At 65.0% G+C, this 20,758-nt stretch overlaps 1 protein-coding gene across 4 annotated transcripts; it reads right to left on the bottom strand.

Annotated features, from left to right (window-relative positions):
• Positions 1–315: 315 nt before the first annotated feature.
• Positions 316–18,731, bottom strand: ADSS1 (adenylosuccinate synthase 1). 4 transcript variants are annotated; one of them, XM_079700332.1, is made up of 13 exons: positions 18,512–18,731; positions 11,581–11,683; positions 8,572–8,634; positions 7,748–7,798; positions 7,454–7,520; positions 6,170–6,277; positions 5,992–6,073; positions 5,351–5,477; positions 4,739–4,893; positions 3,883–4,007; positions 2,325–2,422; positions 773–922; positions 316–700 (listed from the first exon to the last, which is right to left on the bottom strand). In XM_079700332.1, exons 1-13 carry the CDS (start codon positions 18,701–18,703, stop codon positions 648–650), a joined length of 1,374 nt encoding a protein of 457 aa, XP_079556458.1. In that variant the 5' UTR covers positions 18,704–18,731; the 3' UTR covers positions 316–647. The 4 variants fall into 4 exon arrangements, with proteins under 4 accessions (XP_079556458.1, XP_079556457.1, XP_079556460.1 ...); XM_079700331.1 differs by having other exon boundaries at positions 802–922; XM_079700333.1 differs by having other exon boundaries at positions 568–672.
• Between the last annotated feature and the right edge of the window lie 2,027 nt (positions 18,732–20,758).

The following is a 20,758-nucleotide window of genomic DNA, read 5'->3' as shown; positions in this document are numbered from 1 at the left end:
AGCAACTAAGCCCGTGCGCCACAGCTACTGAGCCTGCGCTCTAGAGCCTGTGCGCCTATGCTCCGCAACAAGAGAAGCCACCGTGATGACAGGCCCGCGCACCGCAACGAAGAGTAGCCCCCACTCGCCGCAACTAGAGGAAGCCCGCGCACAGCAACGAAGACCCAACGCAGCCAAAAACAAATAAATTTATTAAAAAACAAAAGAAAATGTGTGTCACCCAGACTGCTGATGCGGCAAAGTGGCGCCTTCCAGCGTTTAAAAGTCAAAATGACGACGACAAAGTCAGAACAAAACATGCACTGCTCACTACCGTTCAGCGGCTGTCGGATTTGTTTATTACTAAACGGCTCCAACCAGGCATACAACCATGTGACAATTCACGTGCCATAAAAGGTCTCTGTTTTGAGCGCTTCGGCTCATTTGAAACAGCAGGATTTTTTTAAATGTACCCAACACTGGTTTTCAGATGTTTCAAGTTGTTGTAGAAATCAGTGGGTGGAGCCGAAGGCTTAAAGAGAAATATAAAAGTACAGAAAATAGTTTTCAAATCTCTTTGTATACGGCGTTGGTTTTGCTGGCTGGGAAAGAACACTACTGTGGCTGCTGGCGTGGACGTGGCCTGCCGGGATCAGCTCTGTCTTTGTCTAAAACAGCTGGATCATCGAATCTCTGGATTTGCCAACACCAACCCATTTCACTGAAAGGGAAAGGGGAGGTTCAGCCCAGGGCGCGGCGGGGAGAGGGGGCAGCCAGGGCTCAGGGCACCCACCTGCCACTCCAACGTGGTTCTCCACAAACCGGATATAGCTCTGGGCCTGCGGGGGCAGGTCCTCCCACTTCCTGGCGCCCGTAGTGTCTGCCTTCCACCCAGGCAGCGTCTCATACTCCACCTCCACCTTCTGCAGAATCTCCTGGTTGGCTGGGGACATGCAGGGCCGGGGTGAACCACGTGCTGCGGACAGTTGCTCGGCCACGGACCCGGGACCCCCAGCCTGGGGTCCGCTTGCCCCGGGGCTCAGAGGCGGGGAAGGCAAGCCGCCCTGCTTGGTTTACTCAGGGGGTGGGGGTGGTTCTCGGACACTGGCTGTACCCCTTCCAGCCCAGGGGACATGCCACCCTGGACACGGATTCACTACGCGCTCTGCTGCAACATCCACAGCCATCATGAGAGGAACTCTGAGGCCCCTGCTTGGAAATTCTAAGGGGATCCAGGGTCCTGAAGTGTCAAGAGGTCCTACAGGATCTATATCCCCCTCCTCGGGGCAGGGACCCCACTTGGCGGGGATTCCAGGGCTACAGCAGACACCAACCACCCCTTATTGTCAGCAGATGCTGCAAGGAGCCGTCCACTGCAAGGGCCCTGGATGCGCTCCAAGTTCAAATGCTCCCCTGGGGTCACATCACAATCCTGCTGCGGCCTCTCAAAGCTCAGGGTCAGTAGGGCTGGGGCACACTGGCCGAGAGGACGCACGGGGCTCCCACAGCCGCCGGTACTGGTGGGTGTACACACGTGCTGGGGGTGGGGCAGCGGGGGGCAGCTCGCCCATGGCCACTGGTGAGGGTGGGGTCACGTGACCCCGGTGCAGATGCACAAGTAACTGTGACCCCAGGAAAACAGCACTGCCTTTATGCTTTTTAAAAGAAAGGATGCTTGCTTGGTCACAGAAACTCCAGTTAGAACCTTAAAGAGTCTAATCAAAAATGTATGTTTTCTTAGGTCAAAGTCGTCTTCCTATTTTTTTTTTTCTGGTACACGGGCCTCTCTCTCACTGCTCTGGCCTCTCCCGTTGCGGAGCACAGGCTCCGGATGCGCAGGCTCAGTGGCCATGGCTCACGGGCCCAGCTGCTCCGCGGCATGTGGGATCTTCCCGGACCGGGGCACAAACCCGTGTCCCCTGCATCGGCAGGCGGACTCTCAACCACTGTGCCACGAGGGAAGCCCCTCGTCTTCCTATTTGCCCAGAGCTTTGAGCGCCCAGACCTGACGTCAGCTATTTCAGGTGAGTCCCCTGCTCCCGGGAGGTGGGCCTTGACCCCAGGCACCTGAGGGTCCCCCAGGGTCCCGGGGTCAGGCCGGTCCCTCTGAGTCCCTCTGAGCCCTTCCCAGACCATGGATGCCTGGCAACTGCCCCAAGGCCCGGCCAGGCCTCCCATCGGGGTGAGAACCTGCCACAGACAGAATCGGGATGAGTCTTCCAGACACGTCCTCACCCCACGTGTTCAACACGTACACCTGTCCCCTCGCCCCAGAAACCACGGGTCACGTCTGTTCCCAGGTCCCGCGAGACAGGCCAAGGACAGGAAAGCCACCGTGCTCGCACCTGGGAAGTAGGGGATCCGCTTCCCGCTGAGCTTGTACGCGATGCCGACTTTAATCTCGTCCAGGGCGTCCAGGATGTCCACCTTCGTTAAGGCCAGCCTGTCCAAAACCACAGCGAGACGCTGAGTAGCGGTCAGCTACGCCATCATTTCTCCTGTCTGGGCCCCACCCCTCGCTTCTCCTCTACTTGCCAGGAATCGAGAGGAGGATGGAAAAGGCCGCCTATGGCCAGGCTGGAACCCAGCTCCAGCCACCTGGCCCACCTGGCCCTGAGCACCCCATAGGGACCCCAATCTGGCGGCCTTGTCCTTTCTGCCCTTCTCACGGCCGCGTTGAGGGTCTGGGCATGTGAGCCTTGGGCCCGTCCATGCCCCTCTGACCCGGGAGACCCCGAGCCCGGGCCGAGACCACTGGTGCCCTTGACATCGTCCACCCCTGAGGGTCTCCCACACCGTCCGCCCAGGGCCAGGGAGCCCGGGCTTCACGCAAGTTTCTCCCTTTCCTTTTCTCATCTCTGCACGGCCAGGCCTCAAGGGCCTCTGGGTGGGTGTCCCTGGGTTTCCCGAGCCCACGTGGGCCACCGTGCACGGCGCCAGTGCCCTGACCCGGGCTGGGCCGTTACCCTCAGGGCCCCGGGAGGCTGCATCTCCCCGTTTTGCACACAAGGACTGCGGGCCTGGGACCTTGGACACCGTGTCCTTGGCCACTTCGTCCCTGTGCCTCCCGCGGACGGATGGCCCACACACGCCGAGCACGGCTGTGGTAACTCGTGGGCCGTGTGCTGTGACAAGCGTGCACCTCGCACCCTGGCCCGTCTTTCTGGGGAGGAAGCAGCAAGTCCTCCGTTCGCACGAAGCCCCTCGTTTCCCAGGGCGAGGTCTGAGCCACTGAAACCACAACCATCACCCAGAGCAGCCTGGCTGCCTGGTTGGTCTCGGGGGCACTGTGGGGGGCCTGCCCTGCCCCCCGGGGGTGCCGCTTCGGAGGAGGGGGGCTGCTGCTCCCGGCCCCCTCGGGGTCATCTTACTGTCCACAGCCTTGCAGACCGGGGCCCCAGAGCGGGGGGACCTGCGGAGGTGCCCGAGGGACTGTAAACCCGGCCGGCCGCTCTCCAGGACCAGCGCAGGCTGCGTCCCTGCTGCCGCCTCTCTGCGGGGCCTCGCGAGCTTCAAGCGTGGCCTCTCCTGCTGGGGCTTTGTTCTGCCCCCTTCTTAGGAGCCCAGTGTCACCCTGGGGGTTTGGGGGAACTGAAGTGACGGCGTTTGTGCTGGCACAGCTAGTGGGGGAGCCCCAGCCCTGTCTGTGCTCAGGAGGAGGTGCAGGGCTGGCCGCAGGGCCAGCTCCAAGGTGCCCTGCGTGGGCCTCCACATCACCCCACTGTGGCCTCGCTGTGGAGAAGGGTCTCCCTCAGGTGACATCACCCTGCGTGGGGAGACGGTGGCCCTGAGCCCCGATGCCCAGCTCCCCTGTTCCCATCGTGTCTGGGGACTCAGGGACAGACCCCGGGTGGACGGGCACCCGGGGGGCTCAGCAGCAGATGTGCCAGAAGTGTCACTTACGCGGTGAATCCGTTGACCATGTGGGCGTATCTGAGGATCATCAGGTCCAGCCAGCCACAGCGTCTCTTCCTGCCCGTGGTCACGCCCCACTCGTGGCCGCGGCTCTGCAGCAGGTCCCCGATTTCCTGCGTGGGGACAGAGAGGGCCCCGGTGCCACGGGAAAGGGAGCCTGTGCCCGGCTGCCTGGCGCTCACAATCATCTCCTCTGCCCTCCCCTCCGACCCTCCTGCAGCCCCTGGCGATCACCCCCCCTCACGCCTGCTTCCCTGGCCCCCGGCACACCTGCCCCAGCTGAGACCCCACAGGTAGGGCCGCACTGACCAGCACCTCCTTCTTGGGCCTCGTGGGCAGGTGAGGGTGGATTGACCTGGCCCTGCAGCTGAGCCTCGGGCAGGTGTGTATTTCTCAGGGGTCCCTATCTCTATCCCTGCGCCTCATTCAAGCCCCTTCCCACTCTGGCTCTCAGACATCTGCCCAGGACAAGAGTCTCGGGTGCTCGCCAGCCATGAGGGCACAAGGCCAGGTGAGAGGAAGGCCGGCGGTGTCCTGAGCTTCCAGAAACACCCACGAGGCTGGAGAGCAGTTTGCTGGGCGGGGCGGGGGCGGTGCTTCTGGCCCTGCTCTAGCTTGGCTGAGACCAAACCCAGGCGGGCTCAGGCCCCCAAGGACGAAGGTGGCCTGTGCCCCCGAGGATGGAGCAGAGACACAGTTCTCGGTGCCCTTCCCGAGCCGAGGGGCTCCACTATGTACGGCCACGGCGCGGGACGGGGCTGGAGCGGCAGCCTCCTGCATCTCATTAGCCTCCCCAGGCCCCTCCACCAGGTGCCCACGCGGTTCCGCGGGGCTGGGGACTCACGTTGATCTGCTCGGTGGGGAAGGCGCCGATGCCCACGCGTGTGGTGTAGGCCTTCACCACGCCGTAGACCTCGCCTATGTTGTGTGGGGGGATGCCCAGGCCGGTGCATACGCCGCCCACCGTGCAGTTGGATGACGTCACAAAGGGGTAGGTCCCTGTGAGACAGCCGGTCAGGCCCCCACCCCGCAGATCACCTGGGCCCAGGGGTCCCCCTTGGCAGGGTCTCCAGGGGGACCATCCCGGGGGAGTGGCCGGCACAGGGCGCAGTGGGTATGAGCTAGGCGGGGAGGGGAGGGAGAGGGTCGCTCGGGTTTGGACGGTGCATGCCTCCCCTGCCTGCGCCTTGCGGCTTCGGGGCTTCGGTGCTGGTGTGTCCCTGGGTCGGGGACAGGGTGGACAGAGGCCCACGTGGGGCAGTTGGGGCCCCGCCGGTCTCTCTCGCCCTCCCTCCCTCCCCTCCAGCCCAACTCCTCCCTTCTCCCCTCTCGGCTGAAGTTAGGGAAACGAGGGTGGTAGGTTTCCTGGGCACGGCCGGCAGCGTGGCCATGCAGGGAGGCCGCACCACGCCTGTCTCTGAAAGGCGGGGTTTGTGGGGATGCGGCCGGGACGTACCGAAGTCAATGTCCAGGAGGGCTGCATTGGCGCCTTCCACGAGGATTTTCTTGGGGGCGCCGTGGAGCGCCTCGTACATGAAGTAAACGCCGTCTCGGACCATGGGTCGGATCCGCTCCGCGAAGCCCTGGGGGAAGGGGGAGGACGCAGGAACTAGGGTGTCCACCCAGTGCTGGCCTCCTCCCCACAGCCTCTCTTTTCCAGCAAATTCCCGCCCAGTGAGGGGCTAGGTCTGCAGATATCCCGGCTCGTCCCGCCCTGTCACATTTACAGCCCCAGACGAGGCTGGAGGAGCTGGGGTCCCAGCCCTGGAAACTTCCAGAAGGGCTCTGCGCTGACATCCTCCTGTCTCCCGCTCCTGCTCCAGACAGAAAGGGTCGGCCTCCGTCCCCCAGCACATCTGGGGCAGTTTCCTCAGAGAGGAGGCGAGGGTGCAGGCCATCAGGGGAGCACCCGGCCTCCTGAGAAGACCATCTTGAGCGCGGCTGGCCAGGGGGTTCCCACAGGAGGCCCATGGCCCCCAAGCCCAGGCCACCTGTGATAATGCGACAGGTGCACTGCACGAATGTGCACGGACCGTCAGTGGGACGCAGACCCTCGGCGGGGTCGGCCCTGCTGCCGAGGCGCCCAGCTCTATCTACCTTGAGCTTTTTGAGTTGACCTTCAACATCTATTTCCAAAGTGGGGAACATGGACTGGTGCTGATGGGCCAGGTTCTTGAATCTGCAGAAGCGACAATGACTGAGACCCCCGGCCCCCTGGAGCCCTGAGCCCACCTCCCTGGCCAGGCTCCCCTGGGGTCACGGACAGGTCAGGTACCGGGTGGAGAATTCGTCGAAGTCTGACAGGAGGTCACAGATGCGGAGGCCCGTGCGGGCCGCTTTGGACGAGTAGGCTGGTCCAATCCCCTTCCTGGTGGTGCCGATGCTAAAAGACAGGCCACAGGCTGTGAACTCGGGTCGCCCAGGCCAGCCTGCCCAGGGCCTGGGGGAGGAGCCTGGGAACACAGGTTCCCCGGCCAGCCCCTCAGGCCTCAGTTTCCAGCCTCATAAATCAAGGTCGAGCTGGGTGACATCTGAGGGTCCCTCCCAGCAGCAGCACCCGGGGGTCTGGGACGGCCATGAGAACCACGGGACACCTCATGTGGCCAGCTTCCAGGGACCCGGGGCTGCAGTGGTGGCACCTGGGTCTGATTCCCAGCCCTGACCCTCCCCTACCCACCCTCTGAGGCCCAGTGCCCAGTGGTGCCCTCCCCGGCCTGTCTGCCTTCTGCCCTGGCTTCCCTCTCGCCTGGCACAGAGGCTGCTGCTCCGGGACTGGAACCCAGCTGTGCCCATCCTGTACTCTCTGCCCGCCACAGCCCAGCCAGGCTCAGCATTGCCACCTACATGTGGCCAAGCCCTGTGTGTGTGCGTGCATGTTTGTGAGTGCATGTGCTCCTATGAGAGCGTGTGCACACCTGTGTATGAGCACGTGCGTGTGAAAATGTGTGCAGCGCATACACGTGCGTACATACATGTGTGCCTGTATATGAGCGTATGCCGTGAGTGCATGTGGTGCGTGCACATTTGTGTGCAGACATGCGTGCACCGGTGTGTGTGTGTGTGTGGATGTGTGTGGTACATGCATGTGTACGTACGTGTGCACTTGTGGACGAGTGTGTGCAGAGTGTGAATGTGGGCAGTGCAGGCGCGTGTGCATGTGTGTGTGAGAGGCAGTACTCTGGTCTGCTGCATCCTTGTCCCGGCTCTGAGAACCGTCCCTGGCACCTTCTAATAAACATCTCTGGAGAACCAGTGAACGGCCACCGAGAGCTGGTGGGCAGGACGGGGTGCCGTGACGGAGCTGTGGTCAAGGCTGGCTTGCGATCCCAGCAGGGGTGGGGGACGCAGCAGGTGACAGACAGCACAGGCATTCCGCGGGGTGGTGGCCGGGGAGGACGGCGCGGCCCCGGGGAGAGGCGGCTCACTTGGGCTTCAGGGGGGTGAACCGACGGGCACCGTCCTTGGGGGCTTCGGGTGGACGCACGCTCCCCACCCCACACGCCCCCAGCTCTCCATCCGTGGACTCGAGGGCCACGAGCTGAGTACATGCGCTACTCACTTCTTGCCCTCCTGGGCCTGCCTCTGCACCTCCTGGAGCCCATCCACCGCCTGGTGAAAATCGAACACTGCCGGCCGGGCCGGCGGGGGCACCACGAGCGGGAGAGACAGACGGTTACAGGGCCTCCGGGGACGCACTGGGGTCCCCCGGGCCTCAATCTCCCCATCTGCCAGTGGGGGCAGTGATCCCGACCTGGCACCCCCGGAAGCCCTTGGAGAAGGCCTGGGGGAGCCCCAGGCCATGGTGGGGATGGGGGCGTCACTCACAGGTGGGCAGGGAGGGCCTGAGACTCACCGAGGTGGGCCCGGTCAGAGATGATGAGCCTCTTTTCCCAGTCCTTCAGGCCTGCGGACACGGCACATGGTCGGCCACGGGCCACAGAGCCACCTCCGGTTAGCGGCGGGCCCTCCCCGTGGTGGCCTCTCTGGGGGGGGTCCTGGGCCCTCCCCCCGGGGACGTCCACCCACGTCCCAACGGGCGAGCCTGTCTCCCCGTGGGGTCTCCGTCCCGGCACCTCCTGGTGCCCGCGTCCCAGGGCCAGGGTCCCACTCGCTCTTTTCATGCCTGCACTGAGCCCTGAGGCCGCGGCTATGCTTCCTCCACGGCATCTCAAGGCTGCTGTGTCATCAGCTTGCCTCTAAACAGCCACTGAGGTCCCACTTGCCCAGATGCCTGGCTGGTGGCCTCGGTCACTGCCTGCCAGCCTCCTGCCCGTGAACAGCCCCCAGGAACCACATTCTTCCCTGCTCGCATGGTCGGTCCAATGGTCCCCAGTCTCAGCCAGACATCAGGGTCATATTCCAGGTTCCAGGGCTCCTTCCTGGACAGCCTGGTCTTTATCTCCCAGTGCCACCTGTCCCCAGTGTCATGAAAGCTCCCCTGTGACACTGAGGCTGTGGCCTGGAGCCAGAGTTTGGGGCCTCTGGACTGCCCGCTCCCGGCTTCCTGCACAGGCAGAGCCAGCAGGCCCAGGCAGGGGGCCAGCCGTGGAAGCCGCCCCACCTGTGCACCTGCCGCCACCCTCAGGAGAAACCACATGGCGAGCCACCCGGCAACTTGGCCGCTGGGAACATGCACGTGTCCTGAGTGGGGGGGGGTCTGCGGGGACACGGGCCTACCTTTCTTCTCATTCTTTTCTGCTTCTTCGAACAAGCCTGGTAAGTGGACAACCACTCCGTTGCCTGCAACACACAGACACAAGACTGAATCGTATCACGGACGCAGGGGACTTACGTATAAAACAGCACAGGGACTTCCCTGGCTGTCCAGCGGTTAAGACTTCACCTTCCAATGCAGGGGGTGCGGGTTCAATCCCTGGTCGGGGAGCTAAGATTCCACATGCTTCATAACCAAAAAACCAAAACATAAAACAGAAGCAATACTGTTAACAAATTCAATAAAGACTTTAAAAGTGGTCCACATAAAAAAAAAAAAATCTAAAAACAATATCAGGGACTTCCCTGGTGGCCTAGTGGTTAAGAATCCGCCTGCCAATGCAGGGGACTCGGGTTCAATCCCTGGTCCGGGAAGATCCCACATGCCATGGAGCAACTAAGCCCGTGCGCCACAACTACTGAGCCTGCGCTCTAGAGCCCGCAAGCCACAACTACTGAGCCTGCGCTCTAGAGCCCATGCTCCGCAACAAGAGAAGCCACCGCAATGAGAAGCCTGTGCACCGCAACGAAGAGTAGCCCCCGCTCGCCGCAACTAGAGGAAGCCCGCACAGCAATGAAGACCCAACGCAGCCAAAAATAGATAAATAAGTTAATTTTAAAAATAAAATAGCCTATTTTTAAAATAAATAAAAACAAAAACAGCATGAAATTCGTGCTCTCATGTTCATTGCAGCATCGTTCAAAATAGCTAAGATGGGGAAGCAACCCAGGCGTCCATCAACAGAAGAATGTGGTTCATCCACATGTTGGGATATTATCCAGCCTTAAAAAGGAAGGAAATTCTGACACAGGTGGCGACATGGATGACCTTCGAGGACACTATATAAAGTGAAATAAGCCAGACGCTGAAGGACACATTCTGTATGATCCACGTGTACGAGGTCCATAGAGAAGTCAAACTCATGGAGACAGAAAGTAGGGTGCTGGGGGCAGGGGCTGGCGGGGGCAAGGCGGAGTGAGTATTAATGGGGACGGAGTTTCTGTTTAGGGAGACGATGCAGCTCTGCAGACGGACGGTGGTGAAGGGGCCGCACAACGACGTGAACAGACCTAACGCTACTGAGCTGTACAGTTAAACATGGCTAAGATGGTCGATGTATATTAGGTACATTTTATCACAATAAAGAAAACGGTCAAGTCAAAACAAAAGCCATCATGAAGCATTTACAGAGACAGCAGATCAGTGGTTGTCGGGGGTGGGGTGGGAGGGCGGAGGGGAAACTCCTCGGGGGAGGAAAATGTTCTAGAACTGAATCGTGATGGATGTACAATCGTACCCTCACAGGGGTGAACTTCGTGGTACGTAAATTATACCTCAGTAAAGCTGTTGTGTTTTGTTTAAGTGGCATGGAAATGGGAAGGCGGGAGGTGTGGAGAAACAGCCTCCAGCCCTTCCTGGGACCCAAGCAGGGCCTCGGGGGAGCCACGCTTCCCCATCCACGTAAAACTGAAGTAGGTTCTACAGAGGGCGGAGGTTGAGGCCACGGAAGGGAGGGGCTCACCAAGGTCACGAGGTCACCGTGGGCCCAGGCTAAAGCCAACGCTGGCCCCTTCCTCTAAGACCAAAACCAGCTGGGCAGGGCCCCCGCTGCCTTCCTGGGAGGAGCCCGTCCCTGAGCACCGGGATTGGCCGAGGGACATGGGACATGGGTCCAGACGGGAGTGACTCAGAGACGAAGCAAGCCACACCGAGCACAAAAGGTCACCTAAATGCCACGAGTCCTGAAATGACCACGTGGCTGGGCCTGGGGGAGTGACCCGGGCTGGAGGGGCAGCTGTGTGAGTGCCAGCTCGGTCTGCCCTTGCTAAGGGGCTTCCCGCCGCCGTCGCCGTCTGGCCGCGCTGACCGCCGAGCTGAGCCCTTGCCCATGCTCCCCGGTGACCGCTGGCCCCCACCCACCCCCAGCTCCTCGGAGACCGGGCAGAGCGCCCCCTGGTCGGACGGTGCCTCCTTGGCTTCGTTTCCCTCCCAGAGGGGCCCGGGGCCCAGCACCCGAGGCTGGCGCTGAGCAGCTTCCTGCAGCAAAGCCCCCGCCCCAGGCGTGGGGTCCCGGGTGAGCTGGCGTCCTTGCCGCCCCGTCCTCACCCACGGCGGAGGCTCCGGGAGATCCTTTCCTCCTGCTCAGCCTGACTGCCCACTGCCCCTGCGGCCCCTCTGCCGCCGTGTCCCTGGGCTCCCACGCAGGGCAGACCCCCTGCCACCGCCGGGCACACACCTGCCGCGCCACCCCGGCTTCCCAGCTTCCCAGCCAGCGAGGGGGCGGGGCAGATAAGTCACGAGTGTGGGCCTGCCCAGTCGTGGAAAGAGCCAGAAGGAAAAGTACCAGAAGCTGCCAGCGCGTGACCCATGGGGGGAGGGGCAGCAGAAGGCAATGGGAAGGGGCCCGGGCAGGCCAGGAAGAGGGGAGCCAGGCCCGACCCCGCTCGCACGCTCACTTAAGGACACGCACAAGAGCACGCACACACAGTACCTGCACACACGCACGCACACGCTCACACTCATGCACCTACGCAGACTCATACACATGCACACTCACACGTGCGCTCACCCACACAGGCACACAGGCCTGTACACACACACTGCGGGAGTCTGAGCGCTCAGGGGAGCCTCCTGCACTCTCCCTCCCTCTGGCCCAGGCTGGGTGGGGTCCTGGGCTCTGGGAGGGGCTCTGAGGACAGGTCCCGGGTCAGAGGCCTCTGCGAGGGCTCCCGCTTGAGGCTGGGACCGTGAACCTCCCGGCCCAGGGTCGAGGCCCCGGCTGAGCAGGTTATTCCCTCCTGGCCAGGAGCACCTGGTCCTCACGCTGGGCAGGACGGGGGGGCGGGGGTCCAGCCCAGCTCTCCGGCTGCGTCCAGGCCTCACACCGGGCCCTTGGGCTGGATGACGTCCCAGGTCTCTCCTGCTCACACGCTCAGGATCCCAGGCGGGGGTGGGGCGGGGCAGGCACTCACCAATGAAGGACATGGCCTTGGTGTTGATGATGCCGCTGGGCAGCAGGTGGAAGTCGTACTCCTTGCCGTCCACCACCACCGTGTGGCCAGCGTTGTTGCCCCCCTGGGTACAGAAAACAAACTGGCTCAGCATCCAGGAGCCCGGGGGCCTGGACCCACCCTGGGAACGCCTGCCCGGCAACCGGCCTCACTCCAGGCAGCTCTAAATGCAGGCGCTCAGGAGCCCCCTCTGGGCTGCCCGGAGTGGTGGTCCTGTCCCCCAAGGAGTGTGACGTGCCGTCCATGCTTGGACTTGGGGAGTTTGGTCCAGTGGTCGGCTCTGATGCACGTCTGGGGTGCTGGGTTAGGGCCCTGCTCCTGGGATGGGGTGAAGGGGCCTGGCCAGGGGACTGGGTCCAAGAGAGGGGCTGGCCCACACCCAGGACCGTCACGTGCTGATGCTCCAAGGAGGCTGGCTAGTGCAGCCCCCGAAGCTGCGGACACACTCAGAGCCCTGCCTGCCCTGCCCATGAGTCCCTCTGGGGGTCCGTCCTCTGATGCAGGAATGAGGGGGCCCAACCATCCCGGGAAGCAAACTCAGGCCCCCACGGCCCCTGCTGCCGCACAGCCCGAACTCCGAGGAAGCAGCGGGCGGGCCAGACAGCACAGCCCTTCTGGGGCCGGGTGAGGGGACTGGGTGCTGGCATGGGCCAGCAGGGACCCTCCCTGGGGCCTGTGTCTCCCATCCAAGAATAAAGAGGGAAAAACCACTCTGAGGCTGGCGGGGCTGAGTCAGGGGAGCCAGGGGAAGGCCCTGCCCTTGAGGGGCACCGGCCTCCAGTCCCAGTTCCGGCCACTAGCGGACATCGCGGGCCCCAGCACGTGGGTCCCCAGAGCCAGTGAGCAGGGCCCGGGGAGGGGCACATTCCGGCTGGTGCCAGCGGCTGTGGGCCTGCCCTGGGGGGCCCGCTGTGTCCCCAGAGCCTCGGAGCCCAGCCCGGCTCCACCTTCCCGGCTAATCTCCTGCAGAAGCACACGTCTATCTGCGGAGGCTCTCCACGGCTGGGCCTCCACCTTCCACGCCCCGCCGTCCTCCAGCCTTGTGGAGGGGGCCGTGGCTGCTGGCAGTGAGGGCTTCAGCCCCCACTCCGCAGGGCCCGGCAGGGTGGGGCTCCCCCTATACGAGGCCTCTCCTTGCCCCGTCCAGGCAGGGCTGAATGAGGGCGGCCTCCTCCCGCCAGGAGCACCTGCTCCTCAGGCTGGGGATGGATGAAACTTACATGTCTCCTGGGCCCCCCCACCGAGATGGCCTAGGCCGGGGGCACAGGCGCCAGGAGACCCGGCCAGGGCCTCTTCCCCCTGGACCTCACCGCACCCCCGGGTAATCTAAGAAGCGGGGCCAGGGCCCAACCTCACCCACAATACCCCTTTCACCCTGGGGCTCGGCCGCGATCTGTGCCAGACGGCTCCACCACGGCCCGGCTAGGAGCCCCTTCCACGGGGGTCCCCAGACACCCCAGTGCTCTGCTTGTCAAACGCACGCGGGGAGGCCTGTCTGGCCTGACACGGGGGTTGGAGGACTCGGGTGGGTTTGCCTCTAATCTACTCCTGGGGTCGCTGCGATGCTGCTGTGCATCCCCGAGGCCCTGCTGCGCGACGGTGCCGGGTCCCTCGGCTCATCCGCCCCCGAAGGCCGACGACTGCTGGAGGCCAGCCTGCCGCCTCCCCAGGTGCCCCGAGCCAGGCGGTTGGCTGCGGGAACTGAGTGCAGGCTCTGAACAAATGACGGGGGAAGCAGAAGGACAAAGGACACGACGGGGGGCTGGGGGCCAAGGAGGGGGGGCCCTGGGAGCAAGGGCGGGTGGGCGGGCGGTGTCAGGCCCCGGGGGGCTCGGATGCAGACTGTGCTGGGGGGGTGAACCGGGGGGGGCCGCCACGGAGGGAGACAGGGAAGGGACCCCAGAGGGGCTGCGGGAGGGAAGGGAGCTGATGCTGACGTGGTGTGGGGGGCGGGGGAGTAGGGTGGTGGGCTCAGCCTTGACCATCTGAGTCACCGTGACTGATGGGCCCCGGGTTTGGGGGTCAACTGTGTCCCCCCCCGAGACCCCCGTCCTCGCCCTGCTCCTGCCTCGGTACACGTGCAGTGAGTCCCCTCACATGAGGTTCTCCGCGGAGTTCACACCCAGGGTCAGGTTTCCCGCCGTAGGCGGGTCAGCCCGCGGTGCGTGGCCTCCTTTCACAGATGGGGAAACTGAGGTCCCAAGAAGGGAGTTTGCAGCAGAGCCCAGGCTAGACCAGATGGCAGCTTGCAGATGCTCTCCCGGTATGCCAGACACTGTCCCCCGCCAGCCGCATCCTGCCTGCCTCGGTGGGGGTCCAGACGGCTCGCCTCCCTCCCCCGCTCTCAAGTGCCCAGTGCCAACGCCAGCTGGCCTGAGCACACACCACATTTGTTTGGGGTAAACACCAGCGCCTAGGAACAGGCGCAGGCCACTGTGGGCCTGTGGGAGGCAGATGACCCCTGCTGGCTGCAGGGCCCGGGCATCAGGTCACAGTCCACTCCCAGGGGCGTGAGCCAGCCCTGGACGCTGAGCTCAGGGTCTGCTGACCCGCAGGGCGCACGTCCCAGCAGCTCTGCAGAGGTCCAGGTGACCGCCCCAGAGAGACCCCCGTCTGCCCTCTCCTGGTCGCACAGTCAGGGGGTGAGGTCGGGGCAGGGACACCCCATCTGCCCTCCTAAGGCTCCAGCCCTGCAGGCCCAGCCCGGCTGCCTCTGCAGGGCCTTCGCTCCTGGGTGGTGCCCTGCCTCCCCATCCCTGGGTGGGCAGGTTCCGGAAGCTCCATGCCCGGGGCCCCGCAAGAGTGAGCTGGAGCTGGCCTCACCCCTCTTCTGTGTCCCAGGGGGACCCTCAGGGCTCTGCCAGCCTCCAGGTTCTCCCCTCCGTGATGCAGCTTTGGGTCAGGCACAGCTCTGAGTCCCCAGGGATGCTGAAGCCACCCCTGTGGCCTGGCCGGTCACTCAAACTCCCTGGTGGGTGCTCCTGCCTGTTGCTTCCCTGGCAGCAGGGATCTAAGAAAGGGGGGCTCTCTCACTCAGGGACACAGGAACGGGGCCAAGGCCAACCCACTGGGGCATCTCACCAGCCCTGACCCTGCCTGCCTGCCTCTGCAGGTGTCCTTCCAGCCCACCCTCTCTGGGGGCCAGGGAAGAGTGGACAAAGACAGCAGAGAGGGTGAGTGCGGGGCGACAGTGTCTCAGAGGCTGTGAAGCTGCTCCCACGCCGCCGGGTGTGGTCATGGGCGGGGGAGCGGCAGTGCGGGTGTTATCAGGGGCGCGTACAGCACGCAGCAAGGGGCCGGCTCTCCGGCTGGAGACCCTTGTGAACTGCACCCCCCACAGCAGGGTCGGGGTGAAACCAGGGAGTGCACGCGCCCAGGCAGCCCTCAGCTCCTGTGTGTCTGCTCTGCTGGCAGGCTCCTGCCGTTCATTCGTTCACCCACTCATTCACTCACCCCCAACAGACCTCCTCTGTCCCGTGAGGCACTGGGGTGAGGCCTGGAGGGAGGAGGGCGCGGGCTCCACGTGGACTGGGCGACCCTGCGGAGGCCCTCCCCCTGGAGCACTGCCGGGGGGCTGGTGTCATGGGAGGGTGTACACGTGGAAGGGGGGCTGCTTCTGGAACAACACCAGGTATTTTCCCCACTCTCCCTCCCCGTCGGAGGCTCCTGGACTAGCCTGGGGTTCCAGGTGAGGCATTTCCCAGTCGCCCTCCCGGGGAGAGGGGACCCAGAGCACCAACAAGCCGCAGGACGCGGCCCCCAACGAGTGAGACCACCGTGCCCATCGCCACAGCCCCCTGGGAACTGACGGTGGTGCTCCCCCAGGGAAACCCGGCCGCGCCCTCGTGCCGAGCCGTCTTACTGCCCTTGGAAGGAGGGGAATCTGAAACCCTGCCCAGTGCGCGCGAAGGCCTCGGGGTCCTGGGCGGGGGCCCAAAGCCTGACGAAGGCAACTCTGGGAATGGAAGGAGGGCTGGCACCGAGGCCCGACGGCCAGGCCAGGTGTGTGGGCTCTTAGGCTCCTATTTGGACCACGGAGGCAGGGGTGGGGGGGCCTGGGGGGGCCTGGGGGGGATGCCAAACAGCAGGAAGGACGCTCAGCACGGAGCCCAGGGGAGGGGCGGGGACTCCCAGGGAGCGAGCGGAGCCCTCGGCCGCTCGGGCCGAGGGTCCCTGCAAAGAGCAGAGGGGGCATGAGGCGCCAGCGCGGGGAGGCCGCTGACGGATGGGCTCCGGGGTCTCTGCCGCAGCGCTGCGGCAGTAGCTGAACCAGACAGAGGAAAGGGGGAGGCTGCGTGGCCATCCCTGAGCCCAAGGGGCTGGGCTGCAAATGAGGAGAGAAGGGAGCCAGCCCTGGGGCAGACCAGGGACCCAGGCTGCAGAAGGGCTGCTGCTGGTGGAGGGCAGGGCTGCGCACCCTCCACTCGGGGAGAGGGGAGGCTGCCGGGAAACGGGTCCTGGAGTCACAGACAACAGCAGGAGGGGCCTAAGGCCTGAGTCCCTGGACCGTAAGCAAGGTCTTGGGGGTCTCGGGGTGCTTGCTGACCACAGGCCCCAAACCACTGAGATGGGAAGAAATGAGGAAGGCTGCTGGGGGCACGGGTGGCTCTGGCCCCAGGCCGCCTCTGGGCAGGAGGAAAGTGAGTCCCGGTGAGCCAGGTGGCCAAAGGCCACCAAAGGGCTTCCCACTTGTACCAGAGCCAAGACGGAAGACAGGCCTGCTGGTGGCAGAGGGTGAGCAGAAGCAAGACCAGAGCCGGGGACCAGGGCAGCCACGGGGGTGGCAGCTGCCACTCAGGACGGCCCCAGGCCCAGGTGACAGGCCAGGGGACCCTTCCGGCCACTGGGGCTGGCTGGCTTTAGCCCTTCTAGGCAGCCACCCAGACGGGCCCCAGCCCAGCCCAGCCCCGCCCATGCCCTGCATGCGACTCCACCGCCAGCTGCCCTGGCCCCTGGCTCCCGAGCTGGACCAGCTCCTGGGGTCAAGGTGCAGTGTGAAGGCTAAGACTCTGGGCTTCACGCATACACTCTCTAAGTAAAAGCAGCCTTCCCGGAGCATGGGCTGGACCCTCCCCGTGCCAGCCGCTGACGCCCAGCGCTGTTGCCATGCGGGTGTGGCACACGTGAGGGCCCATAAGTGCTACTTATTCCAACTGCTCAACTTTTCTGAGGCCCCGCCTCACCAGCTTGTTTGGAGGCTGGAGAGGAGAAGCCACAGTGGGCTCCCAGGACAGCTGGGAATTATTCCCACATGTTGCAGAGCAGAGGCCTGCAGGTGGAAATGTACTGATGTCAGTTGGAGAATATGGGTGGGGGAGAGGGTGCCTAGGGGGCCCCCGAGGTGGGTGGGGGGTTCCAGCCTGCTCTGCCCTTGGCTGGTCCTGTCCAGCGACGGAAGAGGGCAGGGCCTGGCCTGCTGACCCAGGTGGTGGAGCAGGGAGGGCCTCATTCCAGAACCATCTCCACAGCCAGGACATCCCGGTGGCTTCAAGATGAGGGCTCTCACGGGTACCTGCAAAGCCCCGAGGTCACTTCAAGGAGGGGAGACGGCCACAGGCGGGTGGGCGAGGCTGACCAGAGGTGGCAGGTCACACGGAGGGCCCTGGGCATCACTGCTGGAGCAGACAGGCCCCAGGAGGGGATGCCCTGAGCTGGAGAGGGAGGAGAGTGGGCATGGACCACGTGCCCGGCTGCAGGGTCCAGGGGAGAGGAGTGGACTTGCTCGCCGTGGCTTAGGGCAGAGAGAGGGTGGGAGACTTCTCACCACCCCAGGAAGCACCTTCCAGGAACCCACTGTCTGTGTCAGGCAGGAGTGGTCCAGATGGCAGCGTCTTCCCCAAGCCCGGCATGCTGGCCTCCCCTGGGGCGCCGGAGCCCCAGGCCACCTGGCGGGAGCTCAGGAATGAGGCCACAGAGCCAGGGAGGAGGAGCTCAGAGGGCATCCCTTCCTCATTTTTGGCAGCATTCCCGCCCGTGGCTGCAAACCTTGGCAGCACCAATGCACGCACCCCAAAGCGGACCGCTCTGCGCCCCGAGCTGTAAGTCAGCCCACAGCAGCAAGCATGGCACGGGGCCCCAGGGGACTGCCCGGTGGCAGTCAGGACAGACGGGGTGCAGAGAGCAGCCCGCAGCCGGCAGAGGCCCCGCCCTGGGCCCTCAGGGGAGAGAGCTTGTGTCTGGCCTCCTGGCTGGCACTGCCAGACACGGGGTCGCCCCAGCCGTAAGTCCGAGGCTCCCTCCTCGCTTCCTTGTCCCTGCTCTGCCTGCCGTCAGGACCTGGCCCGCTGTCCTGCCCTGGCCTCTGCCTCTGCTTGGCTGACCCTCCAGGGCCACCCCTCTCAGAGGGGCCTTGCTCGCTTCCACTCTGGGCTCTGGGCACTCAGCCTCCTCAGCGTGCACTGACCCCTTGTGGTCAGCCAGCCCAGTCCCAGACCCAGACAGAACCAGGAAGGGAGGGGTGTCTCCGTGGCCCTCAAACCCCTGGGAAGCTGGGGTCCCCGCCCCCCACACTGCAGGGCCCAGTGTCACACCCACGGCACACCCCACCCCCTGAGGATCCGGTGTCCCCAACTCAGCGACTTGTATTTATAGCTCTGCCCCTGGCCCACTGCCCTGGGGGGGTGGGGCTGGTGGGGAAGGCGGGGTCCCTGGGGGAGGCAGTGGGGGAGGGAAGCGTGTGCTCCCATGAGTGGCAGGGGGTTGTGAGTGGGTGGTGTGTGCGTGTGAGTGGGCGGGGGTGACGGCTGGGAAGGGTGTCCCGGGAGGGGAGGCGTCCAAGAGGCGTGTCCCGGGAGGGCTGGAGGGCAGGGAGGACAGGGTCCGTCTGGGCCCGAGGGGACGGGAGGGGGGCTCGCTGGGCGGGTGGGGGAGGGACCCGGCGCCCGGCCCGCACCTGGAAGCGGCTGATGATGTCGGCGTCCGTGGCCAGCAGGTCCACCACCTTGCCTTTGCCCTCGTCCCCCCACTGCGCGCCCAGCACCACGGTCACCCGGGAGCCGGTGGTCGCCGCCTCGTGCTGCAGCCGCCCCCGCTTGACGCCGCCTGCGGCGGGGGTCCGGTCGTTGGAGGCTCGGGTCCCCGACATGCTGGCTCGGCTCTTCCGCTGCGCTGGGCCGCCCGAGAGCCCGCCGCACCAGTGCGCCGCGCCATTAAAAAGGAACCGGCCGGGGCGGGGGGCGGGGCCGGGGGCGGGCTCTCAGGCGCCGTGACGCGCCGCCGTGACCTCCAGGCCGCCGGGTCCCGCCCCCGCAACCACCCGGGAGCCGGGTGGGGCCGCGGGCCGGGCCAGGGTTTGGGGGGGTGCCAGGCCCGGCGGCGCGCTACGGGGTCCCTCCACGCGGCCAGGCCGGGGGAGCCCCGGGAATGCTCTTGGGGGCTATCGCGCTCGCCTTCCCCGAGGCGAGGCCTGGACGCCGCGACCCACCCCGCCCGCCCCGCTAGGTCCAGGACCTCGGCGTTCCAGAAACCGAGGGGGTCCCCTCCAGGGCGGGAGTGCGGTTTGCCAAAAGGGAGCTGCGTCTTTGCGCCCCACTCGGGGTGTTCGGGGTGCGCACCTGCCCCGCGGTGAACCCGGGTTCTCCAGACTGGCGCGGGCGCCCTCTGGTGGACGCAGAGCGAGGACAGAGTGTCTCCCCCACCAACGTCCCCGCTCCCCTCGTCCTCCCACATGGGCAGGGGCCCCGGAGTCTGGCACTGGGCACCCTGGTATCACAGGCGGGCTAAATCCAGGAGCCCGGCTGCCCTCGGGTGTCAGGGCCCTGAGTCCAAGGAGAAGGGACGGTGCTGTCAGGTCACCTGGTTGGGCACTGGAGCGGCCAGTGATGCTCACCAACCGCACTGGGCCGGGGTGTCTAAGAGGCCCCACCAGACCTCCTCCCTGCCCCAGCCTGTGCAGGGACTGGGTGCCCAGAGAGGGTGCCCCATGTTCTGCTGGGCTCCTGTGTTCCCAGCTGAGTGAACGCCCGCTCTACCCTGCCACATACACACCCTAAGTGGACTTGGGCTTGGACACGACTGGCCCTACGGGTCGGAGAAGGGGCGAGGGATGGGCCCCTGGGGGTAGGAGTGCCCCTGGGGGGACTCAGTGCAGAGGGGCCTGGAGCCTGTCCACTGGCCTCTGCCCAGGGCTCAGAGAGCCACTGAGCTCCCTGGGCTCCCAAGCCAGAGGCAGGGGGCCAGATACTCCCCGGGAGCAAGGGAGTGGACCCTGGGCTTGTCACAGACCCCTGGAGAGTCAGTGCTTCGAGTCCCAGGACTGCTGCATCTGCTCCTCCGGCCCCCTCCCCACCCCTGCATCCTCCAGCCCCCTGGGCTCCTGGCCAGAGCCCTGGCTCCGACCCTAGGCAGGGCCCTTGGCCCCTCTGTGCCCCAGTCCCTCTCCTCGCACATGGGGACACCGGGGGTTACACGCAGGGTGTGAGACCTCCCTGGATGACAGCGACGGAGCGGGGGCGGGCAGCACCCCCCCCACACACGGCTTTCCGTGGGCCACCAGCCCTGGGAATCGGCTGGAGCAGGGTCAGGAGGGCCAGGTGCCAGGCTCTGAAGCCACCGAGGGCTGGGGAGGCTGAGGATGGGGCGAACCGTGGGCTGGCAAGGGGGGGTGCTGTGGCCAGGGGGGCGGAGTGTTTCAGGGAGTGAGGGCGTGGGAGGCTGGCTGTGTCAACAGGGAGGAGGCGGGATGGTAGCGTGAGGGACCAAGAGGGTTCTGGGAGATTTCTTTGTTGTCTCCGGATGCAGGAGTTGAGCTTTAGGATGGCCCCAGGAGCCCTGGAGAGGGATTTGCTGGAGTCACGTCAAAGGGGGCTGGTGGTGATGCTTCTCTCTGTCCACCACTGGGTGGTGCTGAAGGCCCCAGGCGGGGACTGCTGGCTCCGGGCCCTTCCTGCGGGAGACCGGGGCTCTGGGCCAGCAGGTGTGAGATGGAGGCTCATGGGGGCCAAGGGGACACCATGGGGGTACAGACGGGCTCTGCAGGGCCAGATGCTGGCCGGGGCACCAACTCCTCCAAGCCCGGGTCTATAAATAGCCAGCAGGCCTGGGGGAAGTCAGGCTTTTCTATAAACAGCCTCGTTCAGGCCCAGTAGCTGGGGCCCTGCCAATCACATGGCCCAGCCCAAATTAGAACCACCCCCTGCAG

This window comes from Hyperoodon ampullatus, assembly GCF_949752795.1.
Source record: "Hyperoodon ampullatus genome assembly, chromosome: 3".
Lineage (NCBI taxonomy): Eukaryota > Metazoa > Chordata > Mammalia > Artiodactyla > Ziphiidae > Hyperoodon > Hyperoodon ampullatus.
The sequence above is the reverse complement of the archived record's forward strand: the minus strand, read 5'-3'. Positions and strand labels throughout refer to the sequence as shown.

Bases quoted from the DNA above. Each gene is read 5' to 3' on its own strand.
- ADSS1 (XM_079700331.1), bottom strand. From the start codon at position 18,703: ATGTCGGGGACCCGAGCCTCCAACGACCGGACCCCCGCCGCAGGCGGC. The intron at 11,684-18,511 runs GTGCGGGCCGGG...TTCTGTACCCAG, and splicing joins ACATCATCAGCCGCTTCCAG to GGGGGCAACAACGCTGGCCA. The intron at 5,478-5,991 runs GTAGATAGAGCT...CCCTTCCCCCAG, and splicing joins GTCAACTCAAAAAGCTCAAG to GGCTTCGCGGAGCGGATCCG.